At 38.5% G+C, this 27,951-nt stretch overlaps 2 protein-coding genes across 8 annotated transcripts; both read right to left on the minus strand.

Moving 5' to 3' along the window:
- Positions 1-3,400: 3,400 nt before the first annotated feature.
- Positions 3,401-18,680, minus strand: LOC126799836 (uncharacterized). 7 transcript variants are annotated; one of them, XM_050527098.1, is made up of 5 exons: positions 18,499-18,680; positions 17,980-18,366; positions 17,797-17,814; positions 17,284-17,631; positions 3,405-4,064 (listed from the first exon to the last, which is right to left on the minus strand). In XM_050527098.1, the coding sequence occupies exons 1-5, from the start codon at positions 18,674-18,676 to the stop codon at positions 3,640-3,642; spliced, it is 1,356 nt and encodes a 451-aa protein (XP_050383055.1). In that variant the 5' UTR covers positions 18,677-18,680; the 3' UTR covers positions 3,405-3,639. The 7 variants fall into 7 exon arrangements, with proteins under 7 accessions (XP_050383049.1, XP_050383050.1, XP_050383053.1 ...); XM_050527093.1 differs by having other exon boundaries at positions 3,402-4,064; positions 17,284-17,493; positions 17,632-18,366; XM_050527096.1 differs by lacking the exon at positions 17,797-17,814 and having other exon boundaries at positions 3,403-4,064; positions 17,284-17,778; positions 17,962-18,366.
- Positions 18,681-22,270: 3,590 nt separating this feature from the next.
- Positions 22,271-27,784, minus strand: LOC126798143 (AUGMIN subunit 5). Its single transcript, XM_050524993.1, has 10 exons — positions 27,068-27,784; positions 26,304-26,846; positions 25,841-25,976; positions 25,436-25,594; positions 25,098-25,307; positions 24,523-24,708; positions 24,009-24,168; positions 23,169-23,364; positions 22,766-22,898; positions 22,271-22,642 (listed from the first exon to the last, which is right to left on the minus strand). The coding sequence occupies exons 1-10, from the start codon at positions 27,568-27,570 to the stop codon at positions 22,514-22,516; spliced, it is 2,355 nt and encodes a 784-aa protein (XP_050380950.1). The 5' UTR covers positions 27,571-27,784; the 3' UTR covers positions 22,271-22,513.
- Positions 27,785-27,951: the final 167 nt, after the last annotated feature.

Here is a 27,951-nt window from a genome sequence, read left to right on the forward strand (position 1 = left end):
ACAATTTGGGTTAAATATTTTGGAGGGTTTGTAGTATGGAAGGCGACCTTCAAAATGGGACAAGAATCTTACTGATTGGTTGCCGGAGAAAGGAGATATGACGAGTTGAAGTTCGGCGAAATATGTATTTTCGGGGGAATTTACGGGCTTCACCGCTCCCAAACGGCGACGAGATGGCGGGTGGCACTGTCACCAATTGACAGGCGACGCAACAACCTTTCAAACGTGACTGTGCGTTGCTCTATAGTGGTCGGACGGCGGAGATCCGACGGCCCAAAATCAGCCGCTCGAGGAGAGAATTTATGGATTTTTTATGGTGAACAGTACCGATCCGAATTTTTGATTTTTCTTCCCATTTTTCTCTTTAATTCCCATATTTGTACTATTTTCTAAAAATGTCGAAATACCTTTTGATTCGTGGAACAACCCGATTTTTCAGGTTCAATTTGTATGAATTCGTTGAATTTTATAAACTTGGTAAATTTAATAAATCACATTTTTCTCACTTCACAACGATGTCGAATCGAAAACGGAACCGTCTTCGGAAAGCTAAATTGGAAGAACGTCACGTTTCCGCGACGCGGGAGTCGACTTTTAATTCGTCGTTCATTTTCGAAAACTTCCTTCACGAAAGTTGTAGAGCTCATCGATACGATTTCGTGGACACATCACGCGTTCTAATCAAACATCATATGTGAAATTTATTAGCGACATAAGTTAGTTTCCAATTTAAAAAAAAGGTATAAAAATGAATTATTAAAGGCTAGCGTTTCCAATTTCGGAAACCTTCATTTTTTCTCTCTTCTCTCCCCGTAGCTCTCCCCCTCGGCCTGAGCCTCTATCCCTCTCAAAAACATTTCGCCGTCGATCTCTCGACTCCGGGTGACGTGACTCTCACCGCCGGTCACTAGGCTATCGCGAGCTCGGCCTCTCCCTTCCCCGAGCTAGACACGTCCTCTCTCGCCTCCGAGAAGCTTCGCTGACAAGAGACGATTCCTGCAACAAATCCACCACCGTCCAAGCTTCGTCATCGGTAAGACCAGAGCACGGGGACCAGATCACCATCGCCGAAGCCACCTGCTAGGAGATTGGAGCTCGATTTGCGTCGTCGCCTCGCCCCCTACTCGAACTTGACCGTTGCCTAGTTCAAGCTTCTCTGGCAACATTCCGGTGGTTTCAAGGCTCAATCTAGGTAAGGGTTTGTTTAATGTGATTGTTGAGATTGAATGTGGTTGAAATTGTGTCGATTCGGTGGAAAATCGGAGGAGGAAGAGGTGGAGTGAGTATCGCCGCCTTAGGCGGCACGTGAGGGGAGGTGAGATGGGATAGAGGCGGCCTTAGGCCGTGGAAGAGAAGAGGAGAAGAAATGAGATCTTTTAGGCTATGGGCAAGCCACGCGCGCCAGTTTGAGCGGCGCACTGCCACTGTGGGGGGTGGCATAACAGTGATTTCTAAACAGTTTTTTTTGTAAAAACTCATTTCTGTACGGTAAATGTAAAAATAAATTTTATACAGTAATTGTAAAAGTAAATTACGGACACTAATTGTAAAAGTATTTTACGTACAGTAATTGTAAAAGTAAATCAATGATTAGTATTTACATAAACATTATTTACGATGGAATAATACATGGGTGTACATGAATACGTAAACATGTACTGTATAGTAATATGTGCATAGTATATACATGAACAGTAAATTCGTAAAAACTGAAAAATTGCTGAACAGTAAAACATTAGTACTAGTTTGGCATTTGAGGTTTTACGTAACGTTTCTAATCACTTCTTATCCAATCTAGGTAATCGACAAAACAAGTAAATGATTTGCTTTCGGTGTTGTTGAAATTACGCTTATTTAAAAGATTGAACTATGATATGTATATGATATAGTGGGGTGTGTATGTGTATAATTGGTAAAATCGATACATATATATATATATATGAGTTGCTATATTATATATTGTCATATTCCCGTTTTCAAATAAGTTCATTTATAGCATTGATATTTATTTTATTTGAGCATGAGTCACTTGGTTTTTTTACAATAACATGTGAAGATCGTTTGTACGTGGTTTTAACTTGAGTTATGTTAAAACGTTTTCTGTCTTCGGACGTGTTGACATGTCGGGACCTAGCCTTGGCCGGGCGACAGTTACGATTCAGTTAGTGCTCTAGTCTGTCTGTCGGTGTACTGGTATGAGAGGTAACAGATGGGTTACCATCTTATAAGTGCCCATATTTTTGGGATTATTGGGTGACAAATGGGTTGCCAAATACCCGGCGGTGTACTGCATGAGGGGTAACAGATGAGTACCTGGGTCTCATGAGTACCCGTATTATAAATGTAATTGGGTAAATAGATGGGTTGCCTGATTTCTCATGAGCACTTATATTTTCAGATATTATTGGACAACCAGATGGACCGTCATTTGACTCATGAGTACATTTATAATTGGATGTTTCAATATTTATTCTCGTATTACTATGCATGTTATTCTGTTGTTTTACTCATACGAGCTGCAAAGCTTACCGAATTTGTGTTTTGCAATCCCGGTGAACCTATTCGATGGTGTAGGGGGATAGTTCCGCATGTGTGGATTAGCAGAATCGACGGACAACTTTGAAGACTACGAAGTTGCCTTATTTTATACTGTGGTGAGGATTGAGATGAATTTTACATTTCTATTTGATATAATGCTTGAATTATAAATTGGTTTTGTAATAATCAATTCGACTGAGATGTTTTATGAACTCAGGTTTGATACGCTGTGACGATAAGATGATTTCAATTTATTGAGATTGTTTTAGAGTTTTTGACATCTTCGGTTTTGAGTTTAGCACTTGAAATTCATGGCCGTGACAATTCGTAACTTCTTCATACGAACTCCAATTTAGGCGTACCGCATGTCCACGAATTCGTATCGACGAGTTTTATGACTTTCATGTAAGAAGTTTTCTAAGAAACCCAATTAGTCAAAAGTCAACTCTTAGACTCGTCCAATTGAACGTTCTCGAACAATTAATCTTTCGAAACTCTTTTGTTTTTCATCCTCGTAAAAATAAAATTGGACAATGACCAACTTAATAATATCAGAGAACTCATTGGAAATTAGATATGAATTTTCGGGGTATTACACAAACCATATTTGATCCAATATCAACAGATGTCAGGTAATTTCTGCTTTCCATTAGTATCGTTTCATCTATCTGTTCAGTTGAAACTGTAAAATTTTGTTTTGTCGATCCATTGATCAATTTGAAGTCTCATTGGAGCATTAACCGAAAACATGACAATATTGAATGTATTCTGGAAATTGGAGAGCTCATAATGCTGACATGAACAACATCTGATAATAACTTGATTGGTGAGATTTAGAGAAAACGAAACTCTAACATCTGATAATATATATGGGAGCCACAGAAAGTTATATTATTTTGTGTCCACTACATTACAAGCTCCTTTGTCCTTACAACTCATAACCTTACAAATCCTACTATATATATCCTCCGACGGTTGCACAACAGTACAAGATTTACACACCTAGAAAACTCGGTGCCAACATGTGAAAGCCAAGAGATAAATTATTCGAAAAATATATATATCTTAATAATCTTATACATGATTTTACATAGCAACTGATCAAGGAGACGAAGAAGCAGGGGGAATTCCAGGGATGAGAGGTACAGGTGGGAATGGGAATGGAGGTAATGGAGGGATTGTTGGGAATGAGGGTGGTGGTGGAGATGGTGGAGTTAAACCTGGTAGTGGTGGCATATGAGGCAATGGGGGCAAACTTGGAATCAATGGTGCTGGTGGAGGCTGAAATGGGTTTGGGATTAGTGGAGGTGGGCTCGGCAGAAGAGGATTTGGAGGCAAAATTGATGGTGGATTTAGAGGGTTTGGTGGGAAGAAAAACTCTGGATTGGTTAATTTTTCTTCTTCAGTCAGGTGTCTCTCTGTTTCTGAAGAGGTAGTAGTAGTTTTGGTATTGGAATTAGACTTCGTCACTTTTCCTGGGAAAGGGGGTAAAGTTGGAAATCCCAGTCCTGGCAGACCTGGGAGTCCTGGAAGGCTTGGGAGAGGAGGCAATTGTGGTAGTGGTGGAAGATTAGGGAGTGTAGGGAGAGAAGGAGCAATAGGATTCCTGGGTTCTTGAACTGGTGAGGGAAATGCCAAATCCTCATTTTGAGAATATGAGAGTGTTTTTGAGTTACTGATGACTTCCTTGTTGATGTTTTGGATGAGGCTTGGTTTTTGGTTACATAGGTTGGGTTGCTTTAGGGGTTTAAAGGTGAAAAACCCAGCTGAGAAAATGTGAGTGCCTCGCTTCCTTGACTTGAGGTGAAGTGATGAAGCTGCTGCTGCTGTGGCCACAGCACAATACGATTCACTGCTGCGAATCAGCTTCACAGAACACCCTTCAATTTTCTTGACATGTTTGCTCACTGAGAAAGGTAATTGGACTGTAAAGACTCCTTGATTATTGGTCTTCACTTGTGCTTGAAAGCTTGGTTTTGATGAAGCCACATCCTTGCATTCCACACCAACAGAAGCCCCTGCATAGAAAAAGAATAGCCCACAGCTTCTTATATCCCAACGATCCCGATAATCCGATATGACCATGTTACAGTGAGCATGCTCACCTATGCTGCTTATTCATACAATTTGATTGAGAAATGTTCGAGATATGAAAAGGGCTTGTTACCTGAAATGAAATGGCTATATTTTGAGACCCCATCTTGGAAACATGTCTCACAGTAGACTTTGCCTATAGCCACAGCAGGTTGAAGCTTCTTCTCATGGTTAGCCTCTGAATGAGTACTAAATGTAAGACTAACGAGGAAAAATATGGTTAGAAACCAAGACATTTTAGATCCCTCTGAGAAACTCTATTGCTTCCAAGTTTCTAAGAATGAGTTGATCGAGAGGTTTGGGTTCTTTATACTAGTTGCTGGCATGGGGCTGTAAGTTATGTATAAATTCTCTGTATGATATGTAAACTTCTTGTTTTCTTTTGGTTGTTTGGAGACTTAAATTAAAATCTAGCTTTTCCTGACCTCATGAAGCTTTTTAATTTATTTCACTCATGGAAAAACCAGTGAACTGCAAACTAAAAGTAGTGAATGTAGGTTCCTTTCCTACCACCAAACAAACCAGACCGAAATGAGAAGGTAATTATTTTCTGTGGTATAATTGGTGAGGTTATGTGAAGTTGGATAAATTTAAAAGGAGCCTAGTACGTTTTGCTTTGCTGGTTGTTTTTGTTTATCATAATTTAATGGAGTTTGTTCCTTTGTTGGTGTAAGAAATATGCCAAAGAGAATAGTTGGATCCCTGTTGGTTCACGAGACTTAGTATAGAGAAACCACATATATCATGCTCTATAATTCTATATATATAGAGACAATTAAAAAAAGTTTATTGTTATCATTCCATTGTGTTAGAATATCTGAATATGCCATTTGAGAAGAGAATGGGTTCTGGTTGAGTCAAATTGTCAAAATGTGAGGTTAGTTGATGTCACATATTTATTCTGGCTTTTATTGTATTAATTATTCATTTTACTTAGTTATTTTGTTATGTTTTTATATTTTTAATTAATTTTATTTGTTTTTAGGTATTTTGAAGTGTAATAAAGAAGAAGAGAAAAATCATGCAAAAATCTGATTTTATTTTGGGTGTAATCATCACATTTTAGGTCCATCACTTCATTATTTATCATCAACTTCCTCCATAATCATTCACTTCTTTCATGATCACCTACTTCATTTCATGATCACTCATTTCCTTCTTTATCACTCATTTCCTCCATGATTATTCACTTCTTTCATGATCACTCACTTCATTCCACCTCATTTCATGATCACCCACTTCTTTCCACTTCATTCCATGATCACTCACTTCCTTTCATGATCATTCACTTCTTTCCACTTCATTCTATGATCACTCACTCCACTCACTACATCATCATCTCTCATTTTCTCTACTTTTTCCACCATCATTCTTCTCTATAAAAACCTCCATCATCACCATATCTAAACACACCGTTTTCCCACAACCAACCAAGAGAAAGAGCGAGAGAGATAAAGGAAGAAAAAATAGAGAGAAGAAGAGAAGAGAAATGGGAGAAGACGGATATAGAGAGCCAAAGCGAAGTCACCTTCAATCTCCTCAAGCTACAACTCGCATCTCCTCAAGCTAGAACTCGCATCTCCTCAAGGTCCTAAAATCTCATCAAACTTCCACAAGAAAAAGGAAGTTTGGTCTCTTCTCCTTTAATTCATCTCTCACGTATTTTTTGATGCTTTTATTCAAGATTATGTGTAACTAAATTCCTTAATAGTTAAGAGCTAATTAAAGCTCTAGATATGTCTTCGATTTCAAACTCCAATTGATTTATATAATTTTAGATGAGAATTTATTCACTAATTGTTCATTGATAATTCTATTGCATGTCTCATTGGTCGGTACTTTGATGCATGTTTTAGGGTTTTATTATCTTGAATATGTATATGACCGACATTTCGTTGCATATTTTGTGAGAGATAACAAGTTCTTTGCCAGTATTTGTGTGAAGTGATTCCTTAGTAATCTAAGGCTACCGACATTGACATTAGATTCTTTGTTGTTACTCAAACATTCTTAGAATTTCATGATTTTAATTGTTTTGGTCTGGATACCGACATTTCATAGATCAAATAATTGAGAATATAGTTAAGTCGATACCGACATTTCGCTTAACATGACAAGTAAGAGAATGTAATACGGTTAATAACCTAACGACATTGGCTTAACTGTGAGTGCATTCATCTATAATTATTGACATTGTTTTGGGGTGATTGAAGCATATATAGATAGTGTCACGGCCCCGAAATTTTCAAGTATGAAACTCGAAAATCGAAGCCATGAAAACTCAAAAATAATCTCAATAAAAAAATCGAAATCATCTTATTGTCACAACGTATCATTACTGAGTTCATGGTACAACTCAGTCGAATGGATTATTACAAAACCAATTTAAAATTCAAGCATTATTTCAAATAGAAATTTAAAATCCTCTCAATCCTCAGCACAAAATAAAATAAGGAAACTTCAAGTCTTCAGAGTAGTCCGTCAATTATGCTAATCCACACCTGCAGAACTATCCCCTACACCATTGAATAGGTGCACTTGGATTGTAAACACAAACCCGATAAACTTTGCAGCTCGTATGAGTAAAACAACAATATAACTCGCATATAAATACAAAAGAAAATACTGAAAATATTTAATTATACATGTACTCATGAGTTATTGGACGACACATCTGGTTGTCCAATAATATCTGAAAATATAACTGCTCATGAGAAATCGGGCAACCCATCTGTTTACCCAAATACATTTATAATACATGTACTCATCTGTTACCCCTCATACAGTGCGCCGCCATACATTGGGCAACCATTTGTTACCCAATATCCAAAAATATGGGTACTCATAAGCCGGTAACCCATCTTTTACCTCTCATGCCAGTACACCGGCAAATAGACTAGAGCTCTAACTGAATCGTAGTCATCGCCCGGCCAAGAATAGGTTTCGACATGCCAACACGTCCGAAGACAGGTCCGAAGACAGAAAAACATTTTAACATAACTCAAGTTAAAACCACGTACAATACATTCCTCACATATTATTGTACAAAACCAAACCACTCATGCTCAAATAAAATATATATCATTGCTATCAATAGCTCATTCGAAAATCGAAATATGACAGTACATAATATAGCAACTCATATATATGTATCGATTTTACCATTTATACACATACTCTGTCCTAGCTTCGTCGCCGGCGAGACCAGAGCACGGAGACCGGCACACCATCACCGATCCTCGTCGCCGAAGCCACATGCTAGGAGATTGAAACTCGGAATCGCGCCACTCCTCAACCTTCAAGAAATCGAGCATGATCAGTAATCCAAACCTCTCAGACGACATTCTGGTGGCTCCAACATGCAAGATAGGTAAGGTTTGTTGTAATTGATGGTTGAGATGGATTGTAGATGGAATTTGAGTCGATTTGGTGGAGGATCGGAGATGGAGAGAGTACCGCCGCCTTAGGCGGCGCGTGAGGGAAGTTGAGGGGTGTAGGAGGAGGCCATAGGCCATGGAAGGGAAGAGGGGAAGGAAATGAGGGATTTTGGGCGGCAGTAGGCAAGCCACGCCCGCCGGTTTGAGCGGCGCGTGATCTCCACGCGCTGCCACTGGGGGAGGCGCGTGAGCCCCACGCGCGGTCGCCGGAGGTGGCGCGTGAACAATAAATTTCAAACAATAATTTTTGTAAAAAGTGATTTCTGTATGGTGAATGTAAAAAGTAATTTACATACAGTAAATGTAAAATTATTTTACATATGGTGAATGTAACAACCCCAAAATTTCGAGCATAAAAACTCAAATTTCGAAGTCGTGAAACACCAAAACAATCTCAATGAATCGAAATCATTTTAAATACCACAGCGCATCATTACTGAGTTCACAATACAACTCAAACAAACCAATTATTACAAACCAAATTTATAATTCAACATTACATAAAAATGGAAATGTAATAATCCTCACAATCTCTCACAAAAATCCCACAAATAAATCCTCACAAGTTCTCACACAAATCCACAATAAAAACCTCACCACAAACAGGATAATGAACGACTTCGAGTCTTCAGATATTGTCCTCTGATTTCTACTAATAAACACCTGCGGAATTATCCCCTACACCATTGAATTGGTGCACCGGGATTATAAACACAAACCCGGTAAGCTTTACAGCTCGTATGAATAAAATGAAAATATAACTTGCATATCAATATATACGAATCCACAAATCCACAAATATAAATGCACTCATGAGTCAATGGACGGCCCATCTGGTTGTTCCAAAAAAAATATGAAATGAAAGTGCTCATGAGAAATTGGGCAACCCATCTGTTTACTAAAATACATTTATAATACGGGTACTAATGAACGCTGGTACACCTATGTTACCCCTCACGTAGTACACCGCCGATATTGGGCAACCTCCTGCTACCCAACATCCAAAAATATGAGTACACATGAGCCGATAACCCATATGTTACCTCACATGCAGTACTCCGGCAGACAGACTAGAGCTCTAACTGTATCGTAACTTTCGTCCGGCCAAAGGCTAGGTTCCGACATGCCAAACACGTCCGAAGACTGGTCTGAAGACATAAACACGTCCGAAGACAAAAACACGTCCGAAGACTAAACGTTTTAACAAACTCCATGTTAAAACCACATACAATAATCATCACCTCATATTGTTCAAATTAACTCAACATGCTCAATATGTAACTCTCGTCATCAAAATGACATATTCACAATGAAATAATAACAGTATATAATATAGCAAACTATATATATATGTACATATTTACCATTTATACAATTATATATATATATATATTCCACTATATCATATACGTGTCGTATTTCAATCTTTAAAACTCTGCAAAATCTTAAATCTCCGCAAGGGTAGATTCGTAAATATGTGAGATTTTACTCACCTTATCAACTCGAGCGTAATTCCACAATTTCCGAAGATAATTCTTTTCCTTGATTTATCGATCACCTTGAAAAAATAAGAAAAGAATTTAAAATCGTTTCGTAAACCTTAAATGCCGAAACAGTAATAATAAGTTACTGTTCAGCAATTTATGGTTTTACGAAATTACTGTTCATGTATTTACTATTCACGTATTTATGTACAAATACACATCAATTACGTATTCATACACGTATACATACTGTTTACGTATTTCTGTATGTATGAATATTATTCAAATGTAAATATTGTCTCAGTAAATATTAATTACTGATTTACCCTTCTGAAATTACTTTTTACATTTACCGTACGTAAAAAAAAATTTACATTTATCGTACGTAAAATAAAATTTACATTTACCGTACGTAAATCACATTTTTACACTCACCGTTGTAAAAATAAATTTTACAATTTACTGAAAGTAATTTACATTTACATTTACCGTACGTAAAACAAAATTTACATTTACCGTACGTAAATCACATTTTTACATTCACCGCCGTAAAAATAAATTTTACAATTTATTGTTTGAAATTACTGTTCATGCGTGGGGCACACGCGCCGAGCCTAAGGCCGGCGCGTAGCACGCTACCGCCCCCCCAAAACCTTCCTCTCCTCCTCCTCTTCCTTCCCACGGCCTCACGCCGCCCCTAGCCTCCACCATGCTACCACACGCGCCGCCTAAGGCGGCGGCATGTCCCCCAAAACCCTCCTCCTCCGATCTCCTCCAATACGAATCAAATAACCACAAAAATCACATCAAGGCATCACAACAATCAACCTAGGCTACCCCTCACCTCAAACGAGCTTTTGGACCGTCGGATCGTCGCCGGAGAGCTTGAGATGCCGTCGGTGAAATCGCAGAACCTTGGCGTCGTTGGTGGAGCTCCGGCGCTGCGTGTGAGGGTGCGTCGACCTCGGGGTCGACTGAGGAGGGCCGCGCGTTGCTTCTTGGGCCGGTGGTGCGTGACACGGACGGCCGGTGATGGAGATCGCCGGCGTTGACAGTGAAGGAGAGAGAGAGAGCTCGGGGGTAAGAGAGAGAAGAGGGAGGGAGGCGCGGGTTAGGGAGAGAAGTGGGTTTCCAGAAATGGAAACCCTACTTCTGATAAGTTTCCTTTTATACCATTTTCTAAATCGGAAACTAACTTCCGTCGTTAATAACTTTCACGTACGACTTCCGAATTGAACACGGGATGCGTCCCCAAACTCGTATCGACGAGCTCTACAACTTTCATGAATGAAGTATTCACAAACGAGCGACGGAATAAAAGTCGATATTTACGTTGCGGAAACGTAACGTTTTTCTAAATAAACGTTCCGATAACGTTTCCGTTTTCGTTTCGAAATGTAGCGAACCACCAATTGTCGTCTTGAATTAATTTCACCAATTTAACAAATTGAAAATACTGGATAATTAGTTCCGAAAAAATTAGGGTTATTACAGTGAATGTAAGATTATTTTACGTACAGTAATTGTAAAAATAATTTCTGAAAGGTAAATTAATAAATTGTGATTACTTGTTAAGTAATACGTAAATAGTACGTATTTGAAGAGTAATACGTAAAGCAGTACGTACATGAAATGTAATACGTAGACAATATGTATATGAATCGTAATACATGAATAGTAATTATGTGAACAGTAATTTGTAAAAACCGAAAATTGCTAAATATTTGTACTGTTTCGGCATTTGAGGTTTTACGTAACGTTTCTAAATCACTGCTTATCTATTCTAAGTGATCGACACAACAAGTAAAAGATTCGCTTGCGGAATTGTGGAAATTACGCTAAGGAATATAAGGTGAGTAAATCTCACTATGACGAGTCTACCCATCGAGGTGATTCAGAGTTACACTTATTTTAAAAGATCGAACTATGATATGTATATGGTATAGTGAGTTGTGTATGTGTATAAATGGTAAAATCGACACATATATATAAGTTGCTATATTATATACTATCGCATTTCTATTTCCAACAGAGTTTATTTGTCGCACTGATATTTGTTTTATTTAAGCATGAATGACTTGTCTTTTGTACAATATCATGTGATGATTGTTTTGTATGCGGTTTTAACTTGAGTTATGTTAAAATATTTTTATTGTCTTCGGACGTGTTGGCATGTCGGAACCTAGCCTTGGCCGGGCGACAGTTACGATACAGTTAGAGCTCTAGTCTGTTTGCCGGTGTACTGGTATGAGAGGTAACAGATGGGTTACCGGCTTATAAATACCCATATTTTTTGGGTTATTGGTGACAGATGGGTTGCCCAATACCCGGCGGTGTACTGCATGAGGGGTAACAGATGAGTACCTGGGTCTCATGAGTACCCGTATTATAAATGTAATTGGGTAAATATATGGGTTGCCTGATTTCTCATGAGCACTTATATTTTCAGATATTATTGGACAACGAGATGGGCCGTCATTTGACTCATGAGTACATTTATAATTGGATGTTTCAATATTTATTCTCGTATTACTATGCATGTTATTTTGTTGTTTTACTCATACGAGTTGCAAAGCTTACCGGGTTTGTGTTTTGCAATCCCGGTGCACATGTTCGATGGTGTAGGGGATAGTTCCGCAGGTGTGGATTAGCAGAATCAACGAAAAACTTTGAAGACTTCGAAGTTGCCTTATTTTATACTGTGGTGAGGATTGAGATGAATTTTACATTTCTATTTGATATAATGCTTTAATTATAAATTGGTTTTGTAATAATCAATTCGACTGAGATGTTTTATGAACTCAGGTTTGATACGTTGTGACGATAAGATGATTTCAATTTATTGAGATTGTTTTAGAGTTTTTCATGGTTTCGATTTTTGAGTTTTATACTCGAAATTTCGGGGTCGTGACATACACAACCCACTATATCATATACATATCATAAGTCGATCTTTTAAAATAAGTGTACCTCTGAATCACCTCCAAGGGTAGACTCGTCATAGTGAGATTTACTCACCTTATATTCCTGAGCATAATTTTCCACAATTCTGAAAGCAAATCCTTTACTGGTTTCGTCGATCACCTAAATTGGATAAGATGTGATTAGAAACGTTACGTAAAACCTCAAATGCCGAAACAGTACTAATGTTTTACTGTTCAGCAAGTTTCGGTTTTTACGAAAATGCTGTTCACATAAATACTATTCATGCATTACTGTTCGTATACATACTATTCACGCATTACTGTTCGTATACATACTATTCATGCATTACTGTTCGTATACGTACTGTTTACGTATTACTTTTCATATATGTACTGTTTACGTATTACTTTTCATGTACGTACTAATCCATCGTAAATACTTTTTCAGTAAATACTAATTACCGTTTTATCTTTCAGAAAAATACTTTTACAATTATTGTACGTAAATTACCATTACATTGACTGTATATAAATTACTTTTACATTTACCGTACAGAAATCACCTTTTTACAAAAATTACTGTTTTGAAAAATATTGTTCACGCGCCCCCGCACGTGGCGGCGCGTGGGGTTCACGCACCGTCCACAGTGGCAACGCGTGGGGCCCACGCGCAGATTCCAAAACCGACGCATAGATCGCCCACCGCCGTCCAAATCTCACCCCTTTCCTCTCCTCACCCCTTCCACGGCCTCCTGACGCCCCTGCACCACTCCACATGCCATCACGCGCCGCCACAGACGGCGACACGCGCCCCTCCAACACCTCCGGGCAAACCCAACCAAATCAACATACAACAAACATGAAAATTGAAGAGTAGGAGGAGGAGATCACAACCTTACCTTCAGCTTGCCCATAACCGGCCGGAGACCGCTGCAATCGTCGCCGCAAAGTCTCGGGTTCTTGGGGAGGACGTCGACAGCGTTGATGCTCGATTCGAGCCTCACTGTAGGTCGAATCGCGTCGAGGAGGAAGAGGGAGAGCTCGTCATCGTGGCTCCGAGCTCCTGCGACGCCGGCTATGTCGAGATCGACGGAGCCGAGACTGTGCTTCGTCGGCGCCGCTGAATCTCAGCCTGGGGTTCGACGCCATCACCACCGGTCGATGCGTTGAGGTCGTGCGATCCCAATGACACCGACGGTGTCGAGCACGGAGGCCGGTGGAGGGAGATCGTCGACGAGAGGTGAGAGAGAGAGAGAGAGAGGCTGCGGGGGTGAGGGTTTCCGAAATTGGAAACCCTAGCTCCAATTAATTCCCTTTTATACCCTTTTCTAAAATCGGAAACTAACTTCAATCGCTAATAACTTGTACGTACGACGTCCGATTAGAACGCGTGACGTGTCCACGAAATCGTATCGACGAGCTCTACAACTTTCATGAATGGGTAAAAGTCGGGGTAAAAGTCGACTCCCGCGTTGCAAAAACATAACGTTTTTCCGATTTAGATTTCCGAATGCGGTTTAATAAACTTATCAAGTTTATAAATTTCAACGAATCCTTACAAATTGGCCCTGAAAAATCGGGTTAATACATCTAGTGGTAGAGAGAAGTTCCTAGCTATTGTTTTTCTAATATCTACATCCATATTTACTTTTTAATATTCTATTTTTAACAATACTTCTGTCTTATTTATTTTTGTTCACCAATCAAACCAATTCCGAATACCCTCACAATTTTTATGATAGTTCGCCACAGTGTCTAGTTATGTTTATTTAATTTCCTAATTTTTGGTTGAGTCTAGATTAGCTAATTAATTAGGTTTCCGCTCCTAGGTCGAGTTTGTCATATTTCTGATTTATGCGTATGTTTGTGTTTTTAAGTCTTAGTTTCACCAATCCTATGGGGTAATGACCCTTATTTACCATTTACTACATTGATATAATTGATTCGATAATAAAATATTTTTGTAGGTGTTTTTGCGCCTATCATTAGTAACAGAGATTGGGTACCTGGTGAGCTAGAACACTATGGCAAGTAGCTAAGTCAATATCCAATGATCGAAATCACGAACTATGTACTGATGTATATAGAGAAAACAAAAATGTAAGTTGAGAAGCTAATACAGGCATACAGGTTCCCAGCCTCGCCTTGCAAACCAACAAAACATATGAGAAAGGGCGTCGCGGTTGGATTTAAGCCTAATGGCCATGGCAAAGAAGTCCGCCACTTTCTATATAGACAAGACTGTTAGGGAAAAGATCGACCATGTATATCAAGTCAACACAGATTTATGCAATTGAGCATCTTCCCGCCAACTCAAGAATGTAAGGACATTCCCATGTGTTGTTGTTGCATCAATGATTCCATTCTCACTTGTTGATATATAATATCAAGTTTGTGAGGATAAGTAATGGTTGTTAACAACACTTACCCATGGACCGTTAATAATTGCACACCATTTCACGTGAAAATTTATACTACAAGGCAACAAAAGGACACAAGTCACACAACACAACAATATAACAAATTTCTGCATTATGTGAATTTATATACTACATATCCGATATATGTTATATATACATCTCACATCCGACAGTTGACAACGGATATTATTTTTATGATTTCACTCACACAAAAATGTTGATCGTCGATGTATAACATTCATCAATGTACACTAGAATTTTCCCTTATCCACATTATGTTACATTCTGAAATTATCTCATTGTACCGTTGCATTCGCGATGTACATAAAGGTCATCATTGTTTTTCTTTCAGCTGCTAACAATAATCTTCCCAAAACCTCACCGTTGTATTCTTTGACGGTATAAGGCGGGTTGTCGACGGTTCAAGTTATCTTTAAATGTCATTGTTTTCTCGTGAAGAATGAAAGAGATATTAATTGTAACAGTTCATAAAGGGATGGTTTTGTCTATACTTGTTCTGAGACTCTATATATACATCTCATTAAGTCATTATCTATCACGGGAGAGTTGAAGCTCTGTACTAGTTTCTTATTATTAACTCATTACAACAATGGAATTATCTTCATTGTCAACCTCGGAAACCAATTTCCAAATGAATGGCTGCAAAATCTGGACTTCTGAAGCACATGATAAGATTGTTTATGCACGTACTCCTGTTTTGCTGGTGACAGATACTGTGTCATGCACGGTGACAGATACTGTGCCATGCACGGTCACCATTTATACGGCTGCTGCGTGGCTGTTCCGCCGTGACTTACTAAATCCGATTCAGCTCTGCTTCGCTTCGATTTCTGGAAAACCAACTACATGTTAGATTGCCTTAGAGCCATTTGCCTAGAGATTGGAGTAAATTGGCGTAGGGAGAGGGGGCGAGAGGGATCAGCTGACCCTTCTCAATCTTCCTTTCTTTAAGCTTCCCATACAGAATATAATACATTGATTTGACCCTCCTAAAAAATAAAAAAGAACCTTTGACACAATTAGATGCATAATGTTATGTCTTTCTTTTCCTTTAGTTTGTACTATTTGATACTCTAAATATCTCTCAACTAGCTTATAGTATAATATAGAGGAAATCACAATTATTATTTTCAAAAAATTTAGGTAACCAAGTTAATTTGTACAGATGAATACATGAACACTATTGTTTAATAACAATTGTATTCCCTTAAAAAAACAATTGTATTTTTTCACGTCGTAATTATATATATACTTTGACCCTCCTACATAAACTTCTAGCTACGCAAAAGAGCACTAATAATATAATAACAAGCAACCTAGCTAGTACTAGCAAGAGTAGTGTGTAACCATATATTGCTACATCACCTACATGTGATATATATCTGTTTATATCTTCCCGATCGACGTTGTAGTTATGTCTGTTTTAGTGGCCTTAAAAATCCAGTCTCTTGCAGTTTTACAAGCACCAAGGTAGGAAGATCACATACCTTAATTACCATGTTAATTAGTATTCATAACAGATTTGTAATCATGATTTGACTGATACATCAAGTTCAGATCTTTGGGAATCAAATTCTTCTACTGTTGTATTTCAGACATTAACCGATTAGCGTGTTCAAGCCCTCTCCTCGGACCAAACATCCAAATAAGAAGGGAATAATGTAATAAGAAAAACACACCAGATTGTATTATTGGAATAAACCAAGAACTCTTTGTGAGTCTTGAGTGGCAAGCTATCGAAATTCAGAAGCTACTAAATTGAGTATGATACACATGACCTATATTTCTGATATATATGCCTCAACTAGCTACATCATCATTGTGCATGGAACAGACTCGTTCCTAGCCTTTGCATGCAACTTTGTTCAGTTTGTCTTCAGTACTCAGTAGCCAAAGATTCATGAACACATGAGCTTTTTCTGTGAACATATGGGTAATATAAACAAGAGTACTTACTAATCAGTAACTGATGACATTTTTATTTTAAGAACAACTCTACAGAGTTGATCTGTAAGGTAAAGGAAATACTTTGTGTAATTATTTGCGTCCACCGCCTTATGCTCGTGGCTTAGTCCTTAATTACACAGTACAAAACTACAAAACCTAGCTAGAAAGCTTCATAAAGGCTTTAAAAAAACGTGAAAGCTAAGATATACTATATATATAAATTCATTTAGTTATGCATCAAGAGTTTAGATTAATCAAGGAGCAGAAGTAGTAACGGGGGTGACATGGTCTCCATTAATATTCTTCTCTGTAACTTCTTCTGTGTGGGCTCCGATTCCTGGAAGTCCTGGGAGTCCTGGGAGTCCAGGGAGACCTGGGAGTCCTGGGAGACCTGGGAGACCTGGGAGACCCGGGAGACCTAGTTGAGTCAGGTGTCTCCCTACCTTGAAAGTTTTGGTTTCAGAATTGGACTCTGGAGCTTGCTCTAGGTGGCCTGGAAGTCCTGGGACTAGGACAATGAGATGCCTCTCCACCTTAGAAGTAGTAGCTTTGGTTTCCATTTTCTCTGGGTGTGCACCGATTCCTGGAAGTCCTGGGAGTCCTGGAAGACCAGGGAGTCCCGGTAGACCTGGTAGTCCGAGCAACTTTTGTTCTTGAACCTGGTGGCTTGGAATTCCTTTGTTTTCCATTTTCTCTGGGTGTGCACCAATTCCTGGAAGTCCTGGAAGCCCTGGGAGTCCTGGAAGACCAGGGAGTCCCGGCAGACCTGGTAGTCCGAGTAACTTTTCTTCTTGAACCTGGTGGCTTGGAAGTCCTGGGACTAGGGCAATGAGGTGCCTCTCCACCTTAGAAGTAGTAGTTTTGGTTTCCATTTTCTCTGGGTGTGCACCAATTCCTGGAAGTCCTGGAAGCCCTGGGAGTCCTGGAAGACCAGGGAGTCCCGGCAGACCTGGTAGTCCGAGTAACTTTTCTTCTTGAACCTGGTGGCTTGGAAGTCCTGGGACTAGGGCAATGAGATGCCTCTCCACCTTAGAAGTAGTAGCTTTGGTTTCCATTTTCTCTGGGTGTGCACCGATTCCTGGAAGTCCTGGAAGACCTGGGAGTCCTGGAAGACCAGGGAGTCCCGGCAGACCTGGTAGTCCGAGCAACTTTTGTTCTTGAACCCGTGAGGAAAATGACAGCTTGTTGGTTTTTAGCTTTCGGTCACATAGGTCGCCTTGCTTTAGGGGCTTGAAGGAAAATAATCCAGCCGTGAAGATGTGTGTTCCAAGCTTCGTGGACTTGAGGGGAAGCGAAGATGAGGCTGCTGTTGAGGCCACAGCACAATGCGGTTCACTGCTACTGATTAGCTTAACAGAACACCCTTCAATTTCCTTCACATGTTTGCTCACTGAGAAAGGCAAGTGGACTTTGAACACTCCTTGGTTATCCGTTTTCACTTGTGCTTGAAAGCTAGGTTTTGATGAACTGCCATCTTTGCAATCCACACCAACAGATGCCCCTGCATAATTTAAACCCACAATATTTCGAATAAGTGCATGTTAATAAGATCATGTTATTCATGTTCTACGTACTATAGCTAGCACATGCACAACCAGTTTGAGTGAGAAAACTGTGAAAAGACTTGTATTACCAGAAATGAAGTGGCTTGTTTTCACGAACCCGTCTTGGAAGCATGTATCACAGTAGACTTTGCCTGCAACAACAGCAGATTGAAGCTTCTCCTCATGGTTAGCCTCTGAGGGAGTGGTAACTGCTAGACTAATGAGAAGGAATAATATGGTTAAGAACCAAGACATTATAGAATGCATGCAGTACTCGATCACTCCTCAAAGATATTGGTTACTAAGTATGTAAAAATGAGTTGATAGAGGTTGGCTTTTTATAGATGTTGGTCAGGCTCAAGTGGGAATTATGATATACGTAAATTCTCTGTGGGGTATCATAATTATACACTGTACCTTCCGGTTTCTTATGGTTGATGGGAGGTATCGATCGAATATGTTTAAGTGATTTGTAACTTTGTGATTGTAAGAATGCTAAAAGGAATACTCGGGGTCCCTGTTGCTTCACGAGGAGGACATCCCACAAATATCTTGAGCCTGAAGTGATGGAGGCATGGAGCTGTGTACTTGTTAACTGTTATCGATCAACTAGTTGAAGATGTTTCTGCACACAGTTCGATTCACCCAATTAAGTAGCTTATCTACAACAAGCAAAGTATTACAAGTTTCATTTCTTCTAGAAATTGTCATCTTAGGGGATAGACAAGGTTAAAGCTATAAATGTTATCGATCAACTAGTTGAAGGTGTTTCTGGATACAGTTCACCCAATTAAGTAGCTTATCTGCAACAAGCAAAGTATTACGAGTTTCATTTCTTTTAGAAATTGTCATCTGAGGGGATAGACAAGGTTAAACTGTTAAAGCTATAATTAACCGTTAGGATCGAGTGTTCGAAGTCTATTATTGTAGCTAGGTTTTGATAAGTTTCTATTGTACTCCTCAAGATATTTTTCTGCTGAAAATGTCTGCTGGTCGCTTTTATCATTTGAAAAGTCCCACCAAGAAAATAACTTGATTGGAGGTGTCATATTTGCGATCTAGCTAGACCGCTCTCTTAAAGCAAATGCACCAGTCGGGGAAGGACAATTGCTGATTTGCCAATTAAATTGGTAGTGCTAATTTACTATTCATTGGATAGTGGAAATTGCCTCTCTTTTGTCAATGCACTGATTGAAGGCTATTTGCATTCTAATTCATTATTCACATTTGTAAATTTAATTCACATTCTAAATTTCAATAAATAGCAAAATTATAATAAGATTAATTAATATGTAATTATTATCAACACACTTTATACATTATTTTATCACTTTTTTAATACAATCTACCACTTTTGCTAATATCATTGGGGGGGGGGTGAATAACATATAAATAAAATTATTGATGGAGGAAGAAGAGGGAGAGGTAAGGACTAAGGACACACAATTATAAGGTATACATAGGGTTTTTTTTGTAAAAAAATTCAGATTTTTCTGTAATTTTGAAGTGATAAACAGAAGAGGAAGAATCAAAAGTGTTTTTTTTCCTACTGTTTTGACTGATTTGTAGCCCTTAGATTGAGATCCAATGGCTTAGGGGCAACAACAAAAATTGAAAAGAGATACGGCAGACAACAACACATTGGGGGTGAGATGTGGGGAGCCACCAGAAATTAGCATTGATCGATTCGGTTGCCAAAAAATCAGCACACCCATTCACAACTCAGCAATTCTCCTTGTGGGGACCACGAATCAGCATGATCAATTAATTGCCGCTGCATTCCTTATTTTGCTGATTCTGGGCAAATCAATCACCCAATAACTCTGCTGGCGCATTTGCTCTGAGGATTAAGGAGTAAGGACTGTTATGTTAACCTATATTGATTCTCATCATGTTGAATTTAAGGGTACGTGCATGGATGCATGATTTAGGTCCAAAGTTCAGAATTTCAGATCAGTTTGGTTTGGTTTTTAAATAATCCTAAATATGATTTACTTGAGGATATCATCTTCGCCCATTATTCCCACTCTTCTTGTATCAAACTGTACGTTGGATCGGTCTTTCAATTGATGTGAACTGTTAGGCCTTGAAGGACACTCACATGCAGTGGCGGAGTCATGATTCAATTACAGCTGGTGCACTCTAAATCTAATAAAAGAAAGAGTGATAATATCCAAACAACTAGCAGATTATATTATATGTTAAGGGTGGAAAATAAACGTTGAGAACCTTAATACACAAACAAATAAAAAAGAATTGACTAAAGAAAATCATTAGTAGGAGAAACAGGAAAAACAGAGGTGTTAAAATGGGGGCTAGCTGGGCGTCGAACTCAGGCACCCTAATTAGCAAATAACAATTGATCGGCTGGCTTTACCTCTACAGCAAAGTAGCAAACAGCACCAAGTTTCAAGACTATCTTAAATATATACGACTGGTGCACGGTGACCTAGTGTGCGCTAACGTGGCTCCGCCACTGCTCCCATGTGTGTCGATCTTGTATCACGATTCTTTGTCCATATTTTTTTCTTCCTGTTTTTGGGAATTATAATTGTGAGGATGATGAGTATGGTTGTTAGAACAATAATCCATGAACCGACACCCATTTTGGGTCCATATTCCATACTCTACTATAGTAATGAGCACCGCAATGGCTCTCACAAGGTGGTAAATAATGCAGTAAGTTTAAGCGAAAGCCTTTCGCAGTTCATGAAGGGATTGGTTTTGTCTACTTGCATCATGATAGAATCCCCTGGTACGACTTGTCGACTCAGTTGAACTTGCTAGCGGGCTAGCAGCTACCTGCACAGATAAGATGGTCTACTAGATATTTTATTTTTCCTAGCACAATCAATAGTATGCTATATCATAGATTTGCAGCATGACAAGAATGCCAGTCTGTAAGAGTTTGATTCAACTCGTTCAACTCATTCAACTTTGCATCGCTTCAGTTTGTAAGAACTAGCCGACATGCTAGAACGCCTTATCGCCGCTTAAGATTGTGATGAAGAATTAAGACTTTATGTCGTCCCTCAAAAAAGTTTAAGACCCTTTAATTTCAATCACTGAAACGGTGATACCGTGATAAGGTCAATAAAGTGAGTGAAACCTTTCCACCTCCTTCTATTTCAATGGAGGAATAACTTCAATAAATTCTGTAGGGCTGTGCATTTGGATCAGGTCTAAACAGAATTGATCCGATCCGAGTCAAATGAGGCGAGTCGGTTGGGTTTAAATTTTTTTTTATTTAAGACCCAAACCGATTAAGAAAATTTGGGTATGTGTCGGATCATATTTTAAAAAATTATAAAAACCGATTACTATTAGATTTATACAAAAATGATATGAATCGTTAGATTATTAGGGCAATTTTTGTGATGTGTTATTTAAAATCAAACATGCTATTATATTTTCATAAATCTCATAGTGCCTTGATTTCATGCGAGAGGCTTTAATTGAAAGAATTAAGAATTTTATTGAGGATTGTCATTTATTTTTACTTTAAAATTGAATTTTAGTTTAATTGTCTAAGACTTTATATATTATGTTGTAGGATATTTTGTAATTTGGTTGACTTACTTATTGATAGTTATATAATTATATATTGCATTAAAAGTTTGAATTTATTACGACAATTATATAATTACGTATTTATTTTGGAAACTAATAAAACTGAGAACCCAACCAATTTATTTCGGACCCGGATCCACTTGGGTCTTATCTTGAAAAATACAAAACCCAAACCGAATAATTAACATAAGTTAGATCTCGAGTCCATCTAAAAATAATTAATTAAAACCCAAATGCAGCTCTAAAATTATGTTAGACAAATTAAATAAGTATGATGCTCTCAAGCTGTTAACGAACTTTGGCAAAGAAAAAAAAATTGCTGGTAATATTTTCTTTTTTGGGTAAAAAGAAATGCAGAACTCTGATAATATTTACAGGCAAAAATCGACGTATCACTATCAACAATGGTGAAGCAGCTGCCGTTTGATTCAAAATAAAGTACAAAATGAGACCAGTACAGTAGCACCTCCATCTTCTGCTACAATCAAGCCTCATGAGAATACCCACTAGAAACCAATCTACAAATTATGATATTCACATGTGCTCCTGGTCATAAAATGCAAGAAGCTGTTTCACATGATTGTGCCATGCTGCAACATTTAATCCATCAACGAGAATCCAATCAACAACTGTTGCCGCTGGTTGCTCCCACCATTCATCAAGCTGCATAGATAGATTGCAGTTCAGGGAATTAAAAGGCTAAAAGCACTAGTTCAGCAACTTCACATTCATGTAGGTAGATATGCAATGCACTGACAAATATTTCAGCCTATTGTAGTCTCTTACCAATCCCCTAACATAATCGCAATCTTCCAAGCACTTTTGAGCATTCAAAATTGCAGTCTTAAGTTCTGGCAACCATTTCTCTGTGACAATTCTCTCTTGCTCAGCAGCCAAATTTAAACAAAAACTCGTTTTCCTGTAGAGTAAATGTGTAATTATGTAACACGTTTATTCTTTGATATTATCATATATGTCAGTACTTCAAGAAAACTGAAAATAAATAAATAAATAAATATAAATGCACAAATCCTATATATGTGCTTAATTAGTTAATTATGTAACTCATTTTGATATATTAAGATAACATCACTGACTTGGAAGCTGTGGCATGTAATATGAATTTAACACGGGAGATAAATAGCAAGATGACAATTGGAAGTTAAACCAAGGCCATGTGTAGTTTTACCTATCATATTCTTGTTGAGCTCTATAAGCATGGTTCAACAACACGTGACCACTTTCAACAAGGTCCTGTCGTGTATGGACCAAATTGATTGCCTTAGCTAAGTCCTCCAATACGCTAGCCTCAGAACCACGAAGTTTCAAACAGAACTCCAGCGATTCAAGCACTGAGGCTAAAGCAGCATCTGAACCCTCCAGACCTGTTTATTGTATATAATTAGTTTGAGCATGTAAAAGATAGCGAAGTGGAAAACACCCACTAAGCTAGCATACAATGTCATCCAAATATATACCCTAAAGATAACAACAAATGAAGTAAAACAAACGTCATAAAAGAATGCAAGTATGTTTACTAGACATCCTTGAAGCTGAGGGAATATCCAAAACTATGCACATTCGATAATCGTTATTATCTTTTTATTTCCAGACCATAAATTCTTGATACCTAAGCTTCAGGAGTGAGTATGTGCTAATGACCATTTCTGTTTATAGATAAGCACTACATCCAGCAGGGGGATGAAAGAACCTATTACGATGTTCTTATGGAGTTTGAGATTCAACAATATAAGTTTCTGAGGCAGCAATGTATTAACTCCTCCATACCAATCAGCAGAAAATGAAATCAGTAACTGGACTACCAATCATTGATAAACTATTATTTTTGGTTATACTTTTGCCATCAAACTGTAATGGAAAGCCATTATGAAAAGAACCAAAAGTTGAAGGCAAATGTGTTTTCCGATAGAACTTTGGATAATATGTTAATTCTTCCTCAACCAATCATATTACAGAAAGGCCTCTAATTTCATGCTTCTTAACTTTCACAGATTAAATGAAGACTCACCACCAGGATACTGTAAGGCAGCTGACACACGACATATGGATGGTATTGCTGATGGATCCCTAGCACCAGCTTTTGCAGTTAATATAGCTGCATTCTTTTCTGCAGCAGCAACAGCTTCAGGTCCAGTAGAACCGTGTGAACCCATTGACTCCAATAGTGCCTGAAATAAAATTTCATGAAAGGCCGAGAACACAGAGCACTGTGTATATATATATAGCACTGTAGATGGACACTAAGGAAAGTTCACACCAAATCAAGAAAAACATAGTTTTATACTTTTTAGCCAGCAAAAAAAAAATCAGAATAGTTTATTCATAATCAAGACCTAGATTAGTTGAGATTGGTCAGACTAAATGGAAAAAAAAAAACTTAATACGATACTCTGTATGCTGAGGATAATTTACAATTCACGATAACAATCATATCACCGATTTCAAGCTATTAAAATTGATATTTAAAGCATAAAGGTATTTAATTGGGACACAGCATCCAATACTAATGCAAATATACTAACCTGTGGAGTTGCTGGCAGCATGTAGAGACTATTATCAGGACTTTGATCAAATGCAGATACTTCTTTTTCAATAAGATCTTTTGCATTATTTGATAGATCCATAACTATTGTGCATGCTGGAATAATAGTGCTTGATGCATACTCCCTTGCGGCTAAAGGCTGCTGACTCCAGAAGGCGGCAGCATCCTACACATCGTCAAAATCACAATGAAAAATAACTACAAGTTAAAAAAAAAACTATAATAAAAGAAACTATGTAACTGGATATTAGATATGTAAAAGTCTTTCAGGGCAAAAAAGTATCCACTGGCACATGCATATGGCCACAAATAGGGTCTTTGGCCATCATAATAACATCAAGGTCTGAAAAAGGGCAGTGCCGTAGTTCATCATGAAACACAGACCATTAACTAGTCCGTGGGATAATAAGGTTGCATTCATTGACTGCAATTATATGATACATAAGACCTCCCAGTTGGAACATAATTTTTTCGTCGAATGACTGAGAGGTCTTCAAATTAGCAATATATGTAGATCATGAAGTTTTACAGGCAAAATTGAAGCTCAATCCTTACCATGTTAACTTTTAGTAGAGCAGTATATATGGTTTCCAGTTCAGATCTGCGGGAATCAAATTCTTCAATTTTTTTCCACTTCTTCTTTAAAGAATCTTCAGCTTCTTTTCTTTCTGCACATAATTTATTCAGGCGTTGTATTTCAGACATAAGTGTATTCAAGCTAGCCCTTAAGCCAGCAACTTCTCTTTCCTTGGCCCAAACCTCCAACTACAAAAAGAGAAAGGAAGCATGAAACACACCAGATGATACCATTGAGCCCCACCAAATAGTTTTCCTGATCAAAAGAGTAAAGAGTCTAGCTAATTTCATTTCAATTTATATCCAATAGAACTTACCTCAAGTTGCCTAAGACTGCCAACATTTTGTGATATGCCTGAAGGAACTCCATCACTATTTCCATGCAAACGCTTTATAAGATTCTGGCATAGACTCCTAGCTTCTGCAGCTTTGTTCAGTGCATCTTCAGTAGCCAAAAATTGTTGAACATGAGCTTTCTGTAAACAACATATGGCAATTAAGATAACTGATATTATGCACATACAACCACACATGTTATAGGGTTAAAGTTGAATCAAGCCCATTCCTTTAAACCAGAAAGATCTTCTGTGGCACTGGGTTTTGGCCAAATACTCTAAAAATTAAAGCCAACCCATCCAAAATGAATACAAACCAATTCTTTCAGAAGGGCGTAAGAAAAATTAAACGGTATATAAGGGATACTATCCAGAAAAGAATATAACCTGTCTTTCAAGAAGCTGTGTTCCTCTAGATGGTGCATCAACTCCTATCTTTCCATTACCATAAAGTTGATAGTGTAAAGGTGAACTCACGTCAGGAGACGAAACATCCACAACTCGGTTGTTTTCATACTTATACCTGATTAGGCGATTTAAGAAATCATAGTCAAGGCTATGTACAGAAAATCAAGGGAGAGCTAATCCCTCTAAGTGAGTAATTTTGACTTTATTAGGATATGAAGAAGATCTGACGAATTGAGACATAAAATTGATCAAATGAAAACAAATATAATAACCATGCACATTGGTTTTTAAATCAAGTAGCAAAAACTATTATGCTAATGAAACTATTAAAAGAAGACCCAGGAAGGATGAGCATAAATAAAAATTAAGTAGAATGCAAGGCAAAGATAGATAGCAAATAACAACAATAAGGTGCCATAACATAAGTTCCGAGTATTGTTACCTTAAAGTTTCTGCATCAGCTCTTACATCGATTTTCTCTATTTCCCTGGAAATTACAGATTTCAATCGTGATGTGTATGACGTAATTGCCTGAAGCAACTGAGGAGGACTCTTCAGACCAGTCAGAACTGCACCTCTGACCTCCTCAGGTAATTCCCCATCAAATTCAATTCCTAACTTGGCAGCTTCTAACTGAGGACTTAAATGAATGCCACTTCCTTCATACGCAGGAAAAGAATTACGTATCTTTTCAATAATATGTGCTGCAAGAGTTTCACATGCCTTCCTTATGTTTCTTTCCCGGGTGGTTTCAATAAGAAGCACATCATCTGCAGCTTTACTTCCCCTAAGTGTTGAATAAACAGCCTCCTTTTCACTGTTGGAACTAAAGCTATTAACCGATTCAAGAGACGAATCCACGCTTAACCTCTGAGAATCCCTGGCTTGATTCACATAGTAACAGAGACGTTTATGATACTCTGCAAATATCTTCTCTGCTTCCTCACACTGTAAATAGTATGCATCCAACATCACCTGCTTATGCCTACATTACAAACAAGCATAACAGAGTCTCAATTAGTCTCCTCATTAATTTCATCTATCATTCGCAGTTTACAAAAATACATGCCTATATATCTCCACATTATACTCCATCGCAGACTTAACATTAACATTTCTAGCAATGTAGGTTAACTAACATATACATTTACTCTAAAAACAAAACAAAACAAAACAAAAGAACCAAACTTTGCACAAAATCACTACCTCTTCTTTGATCTCTCATCAAGCATCCTCTTCCTTTCGGCCTCGGCCCTCGAAACCTCCAACATTCTAGCCTTCAAATCCTTCCTCTGCCTCTTCACCATACTCCTCAGCTTCTCCACCTCCTTCTCCGCCGCCTCCCTCTCCACCAGCGCCGCCTCCCTGACCTCCGCCGCACTCGAGCTCTCCCCTCCAGCCTTCTCCTTCCTCCTCCCCCCTCCTCCTCTACTCCTCCCTTCCTCCTTCTTCACCAACGCGCCGCCGCTGTCGCCGTGCACCGTAATATTCCTCCGGATATTCTTCACAGTGCTCTCCGACTTGACGCGCGTGATCAAGAAGCTCCAGATAGGTATCATGTTCCCCCTGCAAATCTTCCTCACGGCGTCGATCGACGGCGATTGGGACTTTCCGGCGTAGCTGCCCAGGGGTCGGTACCCCATTTCCTTGTGGAGCCACTCCAGTATGGCCTCCGGCTGAGCCGCAGAGCTCGACGACGAGCCCTGCATTGTTAAAGCTTGAGTCTTTTGGAGCTTGTGTAGCAGATAATTGGAAAACCCTAATTTGTGTTCCTGGCCAAAACGGCGTCGTCTGGAGTGAGAGTGTTGGACTGGTTTGAACAATGAGGAAGATTTTGAAGAGAGAGAAGAGGTGGGGGGGGGGGTTAGTGAATTGGGTGCATGAGTTTGAATTTTGAAGGATTAGGGTTTTGAATTTGGGGGAAAACAAATTAGAGAGACGATTGAGATCTGAGAGGAAATGGCCGGCGAAGAAGAAAATGCATATATGGGATTTTGAAAATTTTAAAATTACGGTATTTGGCACGCAATCGAAACGACGGTAAAGTTTTGTTCTTTTTCAAATGAAACGACAATCGGTTTGTTAGTGTG

Source organism: Argentina anserina, chromosome 6 (genome assembly GCF_933775445.1).
Source record: "Argentina anserina chromosome 6, drPotAnse1.1, whole genome shotgun sequence".
Lineage (NCBI taxonomy): Eukaryota > Viridiplantae > Streptophyta > Magnoliopsida > Rosales > Rosaceae > Argentina > Argentina anserina.

What these genes read in the sequence shown, in the direction of transcription:
- LOC126799836 (XM_050527092.1), bottom strand. Translation starts at nt 18,676, where the DNA reads ATGCATTCTATAATGTCTTGGTTCTTAACCATATTATTCCTTCTCATT. An exon ending in AACAAGCCACTTCATTTCTG is followed by an intron (nt 18,367 to 18,498) that starts GTAATACAAGTC and finishes TAAATTATGCAG; the next exon opens with GGGCATCTGTTGGTGTGGAT. An exon ending in GAGACACCTGACTCAACTAG is followed by an intron (nt 4,065 to 17,283) that starts GTCTCCCGGGTC and finishes CAAGCCTTCCAG; the next exon opens with GACTCCCAGGTCTGCCAGGA.
- LOC126798143 (XM_050524993.1), bottom strand. Translation starts at nt 27,570, where the DNA reads ATGCAGGGCTCGTCGTCGAGCTCTGCGGCTCAGCCGGAGGCCATACTG. An exon ending in TGCTGCCAGCAACTCCACAG is followed by an intron (nt 24,169 to 24,522) that starts GTTAGTATATTT and finishes ATTTTATTTCAG; the next exon opens with GCACTATTGGAGTCAATGGG. An exon ending in GCTCAACAAGAATATGATAG is followed by an intron (nt 22,899 to 23,168) that starts GTAAAACTACAC and finishes TTTACTCTACAG; the next exon opens with GAAAACGAGTTTTTGTTTAA.